This window comes from Liolophura sinensis, chromosome 3 (genome assembly GCF_032854445.1).
Source record: "Liolophura sinensis isolate JHLJ2023 chromosome 3, CUHK_Ljap_v2, whole genome shotgun sequence".
NCBI lineage: Eukaryota > Metazoa > Mollusca > Polyplacophora > Chitonida > Chitonidae > Liolophura > Liolophura sinensis.
Window position 1 is genome coordinate 8,141,638 of NC_088297.1, and position 15,030 is coordinate 8,156,667.

General features: G+C 39.3%; 1 protein-coding gene across 1 annotated transcript; it reads right to left on the reverse strand.

Annotated features, from left to right (window-relative positions):
- Positions 1 to 9,023: 9,023 nt before the first annotated feature.
- LOC135463310 (solute carrier organic anion transporter family member 3A1-like) lies at positions 9,024 to 14,725 on the reverse strand. The gene is made up of 6 exons (XM_064740571.1): positions 13,960 to 14,725; positions 12,327 to 12,413; positions 11,791 to 12,003; positions 11,074 to 11,238; positions 10,013 to 10,202; positions 9,024 to 9,066 (listed from the first exon to the last, which is right to left on the reverse strand). Exons 1-6 carry the CDS (start codon positions 14,723 to 14,725, stop codon positions 9,024 to 9,026), a joined length of 1,464 nt encoding a protein of 487 aa, XP_064596641.1.
- Positions 14,726 to 15,030: the final 305 nt, after the last annotated feature.

Sequence of the window (15,030 nt, forward strand, 5' to 3'; positions counted from 1 at the left end):
TGGTGTATAAGCGAATCATTTCGGCGATGTGACCATTGTTGGACGCCAGCAAAGGGAGATAATGTACTCAGCAGACACATTTGACGTCGTCTGCAGATTCAAGAATATATCTGTACCTCACGTGACCGTTGTTGTCCAACGAAAAGCGGAGTATTTTTTTGTTTCATGCAGGATATATGTGTATGTCCACACGCAAAGATATCGTGCCGAAGTTAGAATGACTTCAGACATACGTACATGAGTATATTGTCTTTGTATGCATACATAAACATATGGCATGTATGACTCAATCATATTAGAGCGTGTATGGGTCATTTACACACGTAAGGAGCTCGTGTCTAAAGTAGGGTGAGTTAGGACTTCTAAAGGTGTGTTGGTGTCCATTTGCAGACGTGCATACATTGTATCCTACAAGTTACAATGACGTCCGACCATTGGTATGTATACATGTGTTACTTACAGACATAAAGACGTTGTGTCCATGTAATGATGTGTTTACACGCAAGCATTCGTTATAGTGTTTCGCACTGTCAATCCACGCCAGCTTAAATTTCTCGTCTTATACTTGAACAGTGGAACATACATCCTGCATTCAGGCGCGGAAACACTCCAACGTAGTTGTAATTTGTTTTCTCAGAAGAGTAAACGTACGAATAGTCGCAAACGAAATCACGTGTCCGTGGAAACACAGCATAAAGAGTTATGGGTCAGTTACAGACGCGATATTGACTTATTGCATGGATCTATCTTCAGGAGTACAAACATCTCATATACATGTACGAATAAGATCCATTAACACATCAGCAGTCCACCAGATACCTCATTTGTTAGTAACAGTAATACCATCGTATGAATCAAATAGGCCAATGGGCAGGCATTCAGCGCACACGTGACTCAAAAGCCAGTGATAAAGTTAACATCAGTGTAAGATCAAACTTTAATATCCTCGTACATAAGTACGATGATGTCACCATGGAAATAATGCACCTTTAAACGCACAAGGTTAAATTTCGTGCTTGTTGCTCAACTGTTTGATCACGGAGGGTATGTGGAATTTTTGCCACAAGGTTACGGCTTACTCCCGGGTATGGAAACTTAACAACAAAATTCCGTGAACCGAAATACACGAATATATTAGTTATAGAACATGGCCGCTGCAGAAAAATATTGGAGGCTATCAGTTATATGTTTAAATACCTACTCTTTGTCTTCTGTGTTGACTTTGGAAAGCGAATGACGTATGCATGAGCTCTAATTAACGATTTTACATCAGGCCAGATATCTTCTTTTAATTATACAATAAATGATTCTGCCTGTAGTAAGTAGGCCTGTATTATTGACTTTTCACTATTAATTTTCGATGCATTACATGAACAAGCATGTTTGCTTTCATGACGGTGCGCTCGAAAACTTTTCATTTAACGCAACATGGACACTCATGCATGCTGTATTGGAAGGTGCAGTATGTGTGCCAGTATATCCACGTATATGTTTTGGAACGGTTTTCTTTTGTGTAATGAAATGCATTTCTATTATATGTAAATAAATAACGTATAAATCTATAGCTGTGATATTATAAATGATCGCCTTACCCCTTACTTTCTACATATGCCAGTATTAAAAATCATAAACATTATGTGGTAGCTATCATAGAACTACAAAGATCTAAAAAGAGTGAAATGAACAGCGGTTTGTGCGAGAATATTTAGCCGTTGGGCAGATTGCACCTAACGACCGTAGGCTAAGATGATAGCAACTACCATGGCAACATACGCTTTTCACACGTGTCGCCATGGTAGACCTTGTAGTAGTTACAATCAACCCTCTACAATCGGCCTCATATGAAACCCGTATAATTTGATTTATTTATTTGCTTGGAGTTTCATGTAGTTTTCCTGAATAGCTTCTCTATATGATGAGAAATAAAAAAAAATCATCAACTTGTCCAAAAGATCCTAGCAAAGGTAAAAATACAAGTAGTTGGCATAGAGTCATAATTCTTTAAAGACATAAAGTTAACATCCACATACTACAACCAGCATTTTACGGTAATGTGCTTTTCTGCTACAACCATTATTTTACCGTAATATGTTATTCCGCTACAGCTATCATTTTACCGTAATGTGTTTTTCTGCTACAATCATCATTTTACCGTAATGTGTTATTCCGATTCATCCATGATTTTACCGTAATGTGTTATTACGCAGAACCATCATTTTACCGTAATGTGTTTTTCTGCTACCACCATCATTTTACCGTAATATGTTATTCCGCTACAGCTATCATTTTACCGTAATGTGTTTTTCTGGTACAACCATCATTTTACCGTAATGTGTTATTACGCAGAACCATCATTTTACCGTAATGTTTTTTTCTGCTACCACCATCATTTTACCGTAATATGATATTCCGCTACAACCATCATTTTACCATAATATGTTATTCCGCTACAACCATCATTTTACAGTAATTTGTTATTCCGCTGTAGCAGTGATTTTTAACTAGCAATAATGAGATTTAGTGTAACATTTATGTCACGTGATTTTAACGGATTCACACACACCATGTATGCCTTCACACCAGGCAGCTTGGTATACCTTTTCTTGAAAGATATTTTTGTACCAGTAGATTATTGTATTTTTAGTATACATATTTCATATTACTTGTGAAAGTAAATCATGTGTAATATATTTGTCTAACAGGAAATGGCCATATTTTGTGCCGTTCATAGTTACGTTTTTATACTGAAGCAAGCAAAAATCAAAACCATCACTTGTGATATACATGTAGTTAGAAATGTGTAAAATCAAACGTTTTCTTACAGGTTCATATATGTAAATCAGCTTATTTTTAATGAAAACGGCCATTCAAGGGAATCGTTGAACTTGCAGGCTGTCTCCGACTAAATATATTGTTAACAAATAATTGTTAAACAAAAGAATTTGATTAATGATTTCCATTTATTGCGATTTACACGTTTATTATCGCCATTAGCAAGATTCCAGTTGTCTTTATCGAAATTCAGACTGCGTGTTGTTATTTGATTATGGAAATTTTTTAGATTCAGACGATGTAATATTTTTTGCCACACGTAGACCTACATCTTTAATTTTATGTTTCAATATCTTACGTAATAAAACATATTTTTATGATTCAGACACTGTTGCTTTGTTACAATACAACTTATTTAGCTGTACAGCTGTTCCAGTTATGTGATATGTCGTAATTGGTGGGGTTGAAGAGTACCTGCATGGTACGGTATGGCGGCGAATCGGCGATAAGAAAGTGCAAATTTCAAAATCCCAGCACAATTCTGTAAATTTCAAAAACAGAAGTATAAAACTTTCTCGAAGTATTCACGAAAGTTATAATGTCGCAAAAGAGATCGTTGTTTAGTAATAACTCTCCAAATATGTACTCTCGATCAAAGGCACTGTGTCTTTAATTTACAGTGCGAAAATCAACGTTAAACAGGAAAATATCTTTACTGAAACTTTCATGTGTATATTTCTACGTGCTGTCAAAGTTTTGTTTTGGTTAACGTTTGTCTTCATATGTAAAACATAAACTTTATAATGTGACGAGTTTTTGTCATATTTTAGCAGGTTTAAAATCTGTATGTTTGCCCGTTGTCTATCAGGCATCCTCTACAGTACAGTGGACTAACGACATCGCCGTGGATACAAGGTTGCATGTCGGGAAAGAGTTACAGTTTTCTTTCTTTGGAAACGTACTTTTGTTTGACTAAAGATAAAGGCGGTCTTGCATTGAATAAGTGTTTTAGAATTAGAATGGTTAAGCTATGGTATTACGTAATATCTGGCTACTATAGCGACATCATACGTGAATCCTGGTCGAGAGGTCCACTAAGTATCACTAACATTAACATGTTATGCGTAGAGGAAGTTTAAGGCTGAACGTTACATTTGTTATATATTTATTTAACTGATTGGTAAATAACTGTGTGCTCAAGTTACATGTGTGGTGCAGTGATTTTCATAATTTTACAGTGTCTAAAGAAAAAAAAACCCACATATTTTCAATTATGACCTATGCATCGCTTCAGTGCATGTTTGGAGTTTTATAGGCTGCATGCTTGCCAACAGGAAAAGAAGAGTAAAACAGAACTCAAAAGAAAAAGTAGCCTTAAGAGTGTGTCAGCAGCTGTCAGTCAGAGCTATACTCAGTTTCACTACTTGAGGTGCACAGTTTCTTGCACTGGGGCTGATTCCCCGTCTTACCATACCAAGTCCTTTGAATGTCCTTTGTCAGCACAGTGATAAATCAGAAAGTATTTTTAGCCAAATTTCTCATCTTGTTTCAAGGGTAAAACAACTGATGGCGAGTAGCCTACAAGCTGACTTCTTGTCCAGTTTTCAAAATGAAATCGAATCATATTTTCCCTAAAGTCATACTCATTGAAAGGAACTTCCAATTTGAGAGGTAATTAAATGTGACTGAAACATCCGATCTAAAATGATCACAAGCCGGCAAAGGGTGATATCCAGTACAGAATACACTTACAATCTTTCTATATGCCCCATGAGCATGCGCACAGGTGTATAAACGTACATTGTCGTTTTGGCCCATTGCACTGATCTGACGTATTTTGTGATGAAAAATCCAATGGTGCAGACCGCATTGCTCTCCGACCAATAGTTTGCGATGTAGCAAAGGCTAAAGCTTACTTGACGTCATAATGAAGTGCCTTCCAACGTTCCAAATCAACTTTATTCAACACGTGCCGATGGCTTGGCCCTTGGCCTTTTTAAACTCAGTTATATTTTATCATTTATTTTTCATGTCAACTATAGCATATAAACACTGCATCATGTAGGTATTACTACGGTTTAACAAGTCTCTGCCTTTCTTCTACTGATTCCCCCGCAGTAGGCCTGTGTCAATCAATTCTTCTCTTCGCCTCTCCGCTGTCTTACCATTAACTCCTTTGGGGTGTTCTTTGGTGAAGAAGGTAAGCCTGGCCAGGCAAAGTGCGAAGATGGCGACTGACAAGGCGCGACCACCCACCTTTGTCCCTTGTTGATGATCACGTAAGGTATATTTGTCGTATAGTGCACAAGAGCCACGCTTTGAACAGTTCATGTTCCAAAGAACGCATGCGCCGTCGACTAGGCGACCGAACACCATCGGCCCTAACATCCAACCTAGAAAATACAGCACAATGTAGGCCTACATGTCTATTCAGATCGACAATAGTTGCGGAGAGGGGTGCCTCTCATTTCGAGCAACGCAGTTGCGAGAATCAGGGTGTGAAACAACCCTAAATATGTCGGACATACCCTAAGGGATATTTACCGCTTTTTGCACGCGAAAACTTACCTTGCATACGTCGACGTTAACCGTGTGGTCTGTGTAATTGACTAACATGTTGTGAGACACATAAAGGCAATATCTGTTCATGACAATAAGTTACATTTTCCGAGCCTATTTATAAACACCATAACAGTTAGTGAGCCCGCCTCCATCATGATGCTTGAATAAGCCTACTACAGACCGATGTGTGGCCGAGTTCAGGGAATATTTCCCGTAAATGACAATTTGCGTGATCCCATTGATAACGTGACTGTGACAAACAGCTCGAGATAGTGGCCCCAGTAGAGTAACCCCTGTAAATGTCCTTTATTGTCAATTTATGACATTGCCAGTAACTCTAACATTGGTTAAGTCAACCAAACAACACGTTAGTTAATTGGTAGGCACATTCAGTCGACATCGATTTATGCTAGGGAAGTTTTATCGCGCGTGTGAACCGCCATAAATGTTCCTTACCATCAATGCGACACTTTTGTGGCTGTTGCTCGAAATGAGAATTACCCCATCCCGCGACTAGATGGACTACTTTCATTATCATACAGTTCCTCCAGAGAGAGCTACACTAATAATGCCTAAATGAAAAAAGTTTCACTAGACAGAACCAGTGAAAAGCTATATCAGCGTCTGCCTTTGCTTATTAATTTAGATTTTATTTTTTGAATTAAATTCTATTGTGTACACCATACTGACAATGTTGGATGTCAGTGAGATAATTCTTTTTTTTTTGCCATTTTCACTTTCATCTTGTTTTTAAAATGTTTTTTTTTTAAGATTTTAAAATTAAGTAGTTCATTAATTACGCCTTAGATTTCAAATATTTGATTGCAGTCTGCTTTATCAAAACATACATGTCAGTAAAGACAGCTTTGGATGTGTTTTTCAAGGAATTTTCCGCTTAAGCTTAGGCTACTCTATTTTTTCTGTTTTCTGTCGCTTCAGTAGTGAAGGGTATGCACGGCACCCAGTATTTTATCTATTGATTTATTTATATATTTAGTCCATTGTTATTTTTTCACCATACTCAACATATAGACATGTATGGACACCATTCACAAAGGGTAACACACACATCGTTGACCGTTTGTTGTCACCCATACGCCCAACACGCAAGAAATTGGGCATCCCATATTGAAATCATCATGTCAGGCCACTGGCTTACATCCGCTGTGCATCAACCCATTATCACCATCAAAGCGGTGAAACGTCGCATAACATGGCACGAAATTCAAATCGCGTTAACAGGTCAACTAATGCGAGATACACAAAATACTAATCATACACAGTGTCTTGCCAGCTGTAACATAATTACATTTTCATTGTCTGTATTTCTGAGCTTTCTACTGACCTCATTATCAAAGATGTGCCTACTGCTCAGAAAGCTTAGAAATTAAGAGAATGAAAATGTATTTATTTATTTATTTTATTTGATTGGTGTGTTACGCCGTACTCAAGAATATTTCACTTATACGACGGCGGCCAGCATTATGGTGGGAGGAAACCGGGCCGAGCCCGGGGGAATCCCACGATCATTCGTGGGTTGTTGCCAGATCTTCCCACGTACGGCCGGAGAGGAAGCCAGCATGAGCTGGACAAACTCACAGCGACCGCATTGGTGACAGGCTCCCAGGTTATTACGCTGCGCTAGCGCGCTAAGCAACTGAGTCAAGGAGGCCCCGAAAATGTATTGGTCGTTCTTTACGTAATGAATTTAGTAACATAATTCACTCACCTATCAGTGAATATAGAAAAGACATCACGCCAATACACAACGTTTTGTCGGCGTCCCCAACACTTCTGTAAAACATGCGAACAGAATGCGATTATCTTCTTACATATAAACGACCAGTCTTAACTGGTAAATTATTAAATGAGTATTCAATGATTGGTGATTTTCACTAAATGAATAAGAACTGTTGACATAAGAATATGAGTTTATTGGACATAAAAACGTGTTTTTTATTTTCTTAATATGGACACGAAAGCTTTTCAAACACGGCGTCTCGTTTTAAGCCTGTTACGTTACGCTTATGAAAAGTGCCAATTTTCCGTTGAATGCCGAACTTCACAATTGCGTTGCTAGAAAGGCCCATCAGTTTACTTTTACATCGATGCACAGCCTAGTGTTTTAACAATGACCTTTGAAACTGAACCTAAATTTTGTCTCAACGTTTCAGAGAGTTTCTTCTACTGCATGTCAAAGAAAAGAATAACCATTTTCTCATTTTTCCAAGGCATACTTCTCCGACCATGCTCAGCCGCGACCAATACATGACGTCTGATCATTCCATTAACCTGTCACTCAATACTGTCAGCTTTTACTTAAGCGTGTTCGAACCCGAGTCAGTTCATACCAAAGATTTTAAAACTGGTATTTTTGTTGCTGCCTCGCTTGGTGCTCAGCACTGAGAGGTTAGAGCAAGGAAACTTGACTGGTCGGCTTGGTGTCAGTATAATGTGACTGGGCATAGTGTCATGGCTGGTGTCTTCGGCCTGATGCTTCGGTGGCGGTAAGGCTGGCCGTTGTCGTGAACACAATATATGTACACGAAAAAAAGTAATATGACTGAAAATTTGCTAAGTACGACGTTAAACCCCAAGCATACATACTCACTTACGCGTGTTGGAATCCGGTTCTCGCTGTTTCTGTCGCGGCTTTAAATCAGGAAGTTAGTGAGGTGTCTGGAGAAGGTCGGTAGTTTATATCGGGCACTCTGGTTACCTCTATTCACAACACCTGACTGCCGTCATGTACGTGAAAAGTTCTTAAGCACGACGTTAACAACAGCCGAATAACTAAATTTATAAGTAAAAAAAAATAAATAGACTAGCTTACCTGATTGAGGCTACAATCTGTGGCATGGAGGAAATAGAGACGGCGAATGAGGACAAGGTCTGGGTGACGATGAAAACTGTGAGCAGCCCGCATTCAGCATCACACAATCCTGGCACTGCAGTGAACTCTTCACTTTCAGTGTTTTGGGGTACTTGTTTTTGATCAGTACCGGGGACCACGGACCCACAAGAACAGTTTGTAAACAGTGATTCCTGCAAACATGTTTTTTATTTACAAAAGAAGTTTTCGGCCATGTGACTGTATTCAGATTTGAGGGTAAGGAAGCCAGGGCCTGTATTGTTACTGATTCTCAGAATTCTTACGCATAATCATTTTAGCTTAGAAAGTACGTAAATATCCATGCGTAAAATAGCATTTTGCGTGACCCTTAGCTAAAAATGTCTGTGAGTGAGTGAGTGCTTGGGATTTAACGATCAAAAATGTCTGTGAATCGTAAGAGTTTCTAATGTGCGTAGCAATGATAGAGGCCTCTTAAAAGAACACTGCAGAATCAGTCCCCGAATACAGAATACAGAATACAAAACTTTGCAAGTTTGAACAACTAGTTATGATAATAGCTCTTTAATAGTTTTCCAGAACATTAAGTAATGGGTTAATATGATTTAGGCTACCCACCTCAATTGCCGTACATCCGGCCATACAGGGCGAAAAGTAACTCTTGCCATTAGACCCACAAACGGGAAAATAATCACTTTCGGGGCATATGCATCCTGCACAGGACGGATAGATGTCTCTACTTTCGGAAAAAAATAATGTGGGGTTTATTTAAAGAGAATAACATTTTTACTTGTGATTTTAATGTAGATTTTAGGAAAGACAAAAAGAAAGTATGTAGTTATGTGCATGCTGTGCCTTTGCCAATACGTTTAGGTTTAAAACTGCAAAACAAAGTCAACAAAATGCCTGACTGTTAAAAGAAATTTATTTATTTAAGTATTTGATTGGTGTTTTACGCCGTACTCAAGAATATTTCACGTATGCGACGGCGGCCAGTATTATGGAGGGAGGAAACCAGGCACCGCCCAGGGGGAAACCCACGACCATCCGCAGGTTGCTGGATGACCTTCCCACATACGGCTGGAGAGGAAACCAGCATAAGCTGGACTTGAACTCACAGCAACCGCATTGGTGAGGGGCTCCTGGGTCATTACGCTGAGCTAGCGCGCCAAACAAATTGAGCCACGGAGGTCCCCTGTTAAAAGAAAGACAGCACCAGACCATATCTTAGTATACATCGATAAAGTATCTGCCATAAAATTTGAAAAGCAGGCTTTCTTATTTTTGTGATGCTGCATGCCTGAGATATCGCAGAATTCGTCATACGGAGGATATCAAAAGCACCGCCTTGTTACTAATATTAATCAATCAATCGGGAGTTATTTCTAAAACCCGGGAGCGCAGCTTTTTCCGAGACGTCACGCGAACCGTGATTTGCCATTTAGACGTATGAGCGTGGGGTACGAGTGATGCGACACCGTGTTTCCGGTTTCTTTAGCAGGCGTATTCGTGGACTCGTAAAAATTCAAGATCTAAAGTTGATTTAAATAGTTACCAAACACGCCAGATAAATATGACTGTGACTTTTTATATCTATTTTCAACCCTTTTCCAGTATAACCAAGGTTATTTTATTTGTTGTCTTTTTTTTAAATGGTTCACATCTACATTGGTTTTGAATTTAAAGTGATTCTGTCAAATTTCTTTTACAGCTCTGCTAAAAGTGGCGTAGGAAATTTTTCCAAGTTTGAAAAAAAACAACATTATTTTGACCCATATATAGATAGGCCTACCATATCATGGTTGAGTCATATCAGAGGATACCAACCTTAAGTGCGACATCCCCACAACCTCCACTTCCGGGCAATTCAGCAGTAGGGCAACGCCGGAGGACAGACTGGAAATCAGCCGTACGACCACTATTAGCTTCAAGCAACCCGCCAGACTCAACTTAAGCTTTGAAACCAGGAACCCCCCGGTTAACATTCCGACGGCACCGGCGATGAAGGTGGTGATGCCTGGGAGTGGGGACAATAAAATGTCAAATGAAGAGGGGCAAGTCGTGGCTAAAATACTTACTTGAAAGTTCATTTCAATCCCTATGTTAACAGATGTATTGGGATATCGTGCATGGTGTTGTACTGATGAGTTAGCATCAGAAAAAAGGAAATTAGTCATGTACACGATAAAATAATTCAATTGTGTTATTCCTTAGTCTTTTGGATTCAGAATTGTTTGAAAACAAGATACATCACTAGTAATTAACAAGTCATGATCCACATCGAATGGTACGAACTGACGGAAAGGTAAATTATAGATTTATTTTGTGTATAAGCCATTTGCCTGGAATGGATCTATCACAGATGTGAAGTAAGCCCGGGGTGTGAGATAAAGGCCGCTTTGTTAAGGGAAAAGACCGCATGCAAATGAAATGAGCGCTAAGAGAAAAAACCGTTGAAAACTCTCTCCGAAGTATGTTCTCTTTTTTAGCTATTGTTTCACTGAATTAAATGCACTCAAATGTTTGTGTTGTAGGGAGGCTTTATGGACAAAGTTACTTTTTAACATTTTCCTTTTTGGCATTAACCTACTTGCAAACTTTTTTTAGAACATTATTTAAGTAATGTTTTAATTGTGGTTACTAAGAGCTAATCCAAATCTAAATGCTGTGTTTCGTGTTAAAACCTTCTTGTGATATCAGAGAAAGGTAAGCCCTGGCGATATGGATCAGAAATCCGCCATAATAAAAACATTACAGTGTACTTAACCCTCTTACAAAATCAGGTTTCACAAAGAGTAAAACCAGAGCAGCGACGACAGTGTGATAGTTGGCAATAAATCACACGTTACCGGCGAAATCCGCTCTCCTCTCAATTTACCAAACCTTACCTTGTAACATGTTAGCCTTATAGATGGACAGGCCGAAGAAAACTTCCAGATACTTGGGAGCGAATGCTAGACCCCCCGCCATGGCCATCATGTCAAGGGATCCAGCGATCAGAATCGACATGAAATTATAGTTTGTCAGCAATCTCCTAAAAGCGCCAGGTATGTCTGAAATCAGTTTGTTATATTTAAAAGCAAAAACAGGAAACAGGAAGTATGGTTTCACTGGAACGAAACAAAAAAATATACCTTTACATATATCATTTATATACTTAAAATATACCATGTGTAACGTAGAGTGATTATGTTAACACATATAGGAATGCCCCAATACTTCCAAATGTGTTGAAGATGTGTTGAGCGAAAGGCGGGCACTGAAGCCGCACCTCCTGTGCCAGCTGTTGGGTGTCTCTACAGACTATAGAATGAAACACGTAGACTAAGATTGCACAATAACAATATGTCTGTTCTTCAAATATGATAATGTTGGTGTATTATTTATTTATTTGATCGGTGTTTTAAGCCGTACTCAAGGACATTTTACTTATACGACGGCGGTCAGCATTTTGGTGGGAGGGTTTGCGTATTAGTATTATCGTGTAGTACATAAAACATCGGGAATTTCACCATTTTTCTCATTTACCTCCATATTGTTTATCACCTTCTGCTCTTTCAAAGATCCCGGATACTCGAACATTTAGTTGAAGGCTAAACACGTACCTTTGATTTGCTGAAGGGCTGCCATCTTTTTGTCAACGCTTTGTTGTTGTTGTCTTGCCAAACGCTGTCTGTCAGAGTTTCTCGAGTTGATCCGCATCTTCCGAGGAAACATAAACAGTGGGCCCGATAACAGTATGGCGGCCGAGCCGAAAATGACGAATCCCAGCCACCAGGCTCCGACCCAGCGGGGGTCACTTCGAGAAAAAGGGACATCTGGGGAAAATTAGATCTACGTATGTATTCATTAAAAAATAACCTCTTCTTATCATTGAATTAATTAATTATAGCAAAATGCTTAGATTCTGTGTTTCGTTTTATAGACCGCTTTTGGTGCCAGTGACGTCATTAGGATCCGTTTACTCAGAAACTGTTACTTTATGCTAGAATGGGAAATTACAGAGATTTCCGTTGGTGTGAATGCATTAAGCTAACACGTTGCTGCATTCACAGAATTAACAACAGTGGGCCGAGCCAGAACGATATCATGTGAATGTAGTGAATGTAGGAAACGAAAGCAGTAATAGGCAAGTTTTTACCTTCCAAGGTCACATAGATTCGGCTCACGCGAGCACCAACAATGAAGGCGATTGTGGGTCCAAATATCGCCAGAAACCCGATGACACCTGAAAGGTACAGAAACGGCAAATAAGAACAAAAATTTTATGCTACATTTTAGCATTTTAAAAACCTTTTCTTGATTAATAGTGTAGCGGCTCTCCCTGTTAGAAACTAACTATCTTGAGTGAGTGTATATCGCTGTATTATGTTACCAAACAATTCACTACTTTGTAGCGGAACTTTTAAATTAAACAATTATGGTAAGCTTCCAAAAAACAGTCAATAGATTGCCTAACATGTTGGAATCTATCACTGTTAACTTATACGATGAACAGATCTCTTCTCCATACAAGTGGTATATACAGCTGTTTTTCTTGGTAGTCGTGGTTTCGCGGAATTTGATGAATTTGATTTGATATATATATATATATATATATATATATATATATATATATATATATCATGAGAATCCCATATTATTCATTGCTCCATGTGTGTGGTATGTATTTCAGTATCTCAGTATCACGAGTCCATCTGCAGTAAAACATCTGATGCGCGGTACCTAGTACCGCCAGTCCATGCACACTAAAGCGTAGTACGATATGTATCATATGCCTACTAATAAGGTCTCTTTATCACTAACACCAGCAGCTGTGTTTTCCATCTATGCACTTGGTCTTAACAGTTCAGACTCCTGACACCATCTTCCTACAGACCATCTTCCTAGAACATCTTCAGTCCTATTTACATTTTTCTCGCAAAGCAGGTGAAGCTAACCCTAAATTCTATGCTTCTCATTGATTACAACACAAGTGTAGGTGGTCCTGTACTCACGAGATCAACATGGTGGAAAAAGTACAACCTGACAAATTTCTGTAACTCACACGGAAATACACTTAGCCTCTGTTAAAGTTTACCCTACAAAGATTTGTTTACGTCGACAAATGTAAAATTGATCGTATGGAGCCGTTTTGATTTACAATGGGAGTTCTCCAAAGTTAGAGTAGGGAAAGGTACGATTGCATACAACATGGCGGCCAGGGAAACGCTGCCGGTAGTCTATATAGTGGATTTCTTCTGCCTAAAGAGTTACAGAAAGAAATTTACAACTGCGGTTAATTAAAACCCATGGTAGAGTTATGGAAACTAAGTTATTTTTCCTGACATTTTTCCCCCGGGCTTTGCCCGTTTTCCTCCCACCACAATGCTGGCCGCCGTCGTATAAGCGAAATATTTTTGAGTACGGCCTAAAACACCAATCAAATAAATAAATATGTTATCATTAGACATTTAAATACCTGCTTACTAAACAAAATGAAAAAAGGTCCTTGTAGAAAATGAGTGGAAAAGATATAAATTTATCAGGTTTCCTATTTAATTGGCTCTCATCATTATTAGTTGTACGGTGATGATGTCTTGTAGCAGGGATAACCCTGCACCTAAGATTGCAAGCGATTAGCCAACCCACTTAAAGCTAATATAAAAGAATAACGCGCCGTTGGGACTTCGACAGCAAAGGAGTAGGCCTATATAACATAGGGCATTGGGCAGATCTGTATACAGACAATAATGGGTGCTTGCATTATGTAGGTAATATGCTCTTGAACTTACCGGCGAATAGGCCTGTTTTCGTTCTTACCACGTTGTCGTCTATGAACGAGTACGTGACCGGAAGTCGGGGCGCTTTAGCCATGCCTTGAAGAAACAATCCCACTGATATTAAAAATAATACCAAGAATTTGGACGTAGATTGATTTTCGACATTCCTGCTGGAACATGTCCTTTCTGAATCCGCAGAGATATTCCAGCTCGATTCTCCATGCAGCAGCTCGTTGTTGTCCGAACAGAGAGTGACGTCACCTAATCTCTGAGAAGATTTTGGGACGAGTTGCCGTTCTTGGGAACTATTAGTGGCACTGACATCCTTGACGAGTAACCCTGGTACGGCAAAATGCGGTAAAGCGCTTAATATGGCGGAGAGTCCAAATACTAGGACACCGATTCCAAGGATTTTTGGTTTGTTTGAATAGCGCGAGAAGAGGCTGATTATGAGGACGAAAACGAGGAAGCCGATGTCGTTCATGCTGAGTAACAAACCGGTCTCCGAACTGCTGAGACCGTACTGCTTCTCCAGCGTCGTCACCTGTGACGTCAGATAAGCCGTCAGAGCTGACGTCACCAAACTACACACGCCGTAGTACATTGAAAAGCTCCTCATGTTGGAGAACACTTGCAGCCACGATGGCGAAAAGCAAAACATCCCACAGCGCATGCTTGGGTTTGTGTCCGTCTCAGAGTACAAAGTCGCTTTTTTAAAAGCTCCTTCCTCGTCATTCTCAAGTGGTACGAATTGTTCGTCTGCAGACTGAGATGCCATTATTCCGAAATCTGAACAAAAACACATGCAGAAACCATTATTAGGGACATAAAAAACGAGCAATTAGTTAGGTGAAAGAAAATAAGTTACGCATGCGCTGTTCCTCTTTCTAAAAAGGGATGTGTACACTTATCATTGGCAGTCAAGACCGAATCAGTGAATAAAATCAAAGATAATATAAGAAAACACTTTATTGCACAATTAAGCAGAACGACTAGGCATCATGGAATAAAAACGGGCGAACTCATTCCACTCTTGAAAGCATTACTGTGTAAAACGCAGACGAGGGGATACGCTAAAGATGG

What these genes read in the sequence shown, in the direction of transcription:
- LOC135463310 (XM_064740571.1), bottom strand. Translation starts at nt 14,725, where the DNA reads ATGGCATCTCAGTCTGCAGACGAACAATTCGTACCACTTGAGAATGAC. An exon ending in GAAAACAGGCCTATTCGCCG is followed by an intron (nt 12,414 to 13,959) that starts GTAAGTTCAAGA and finishes TGTACCTTTCAG; the next exon opens with GTGTCATCGGGTTTCTGGCG. An exon ending in AATCTATGTGACCTTGGAAG is followed by an intron (nt 12,004 to 12,326) that starts GTAAAAACTTGC and finishes AATTTTCCCCAG; the next exon opens with ATGTCCCTTTTTCTCGAAGT.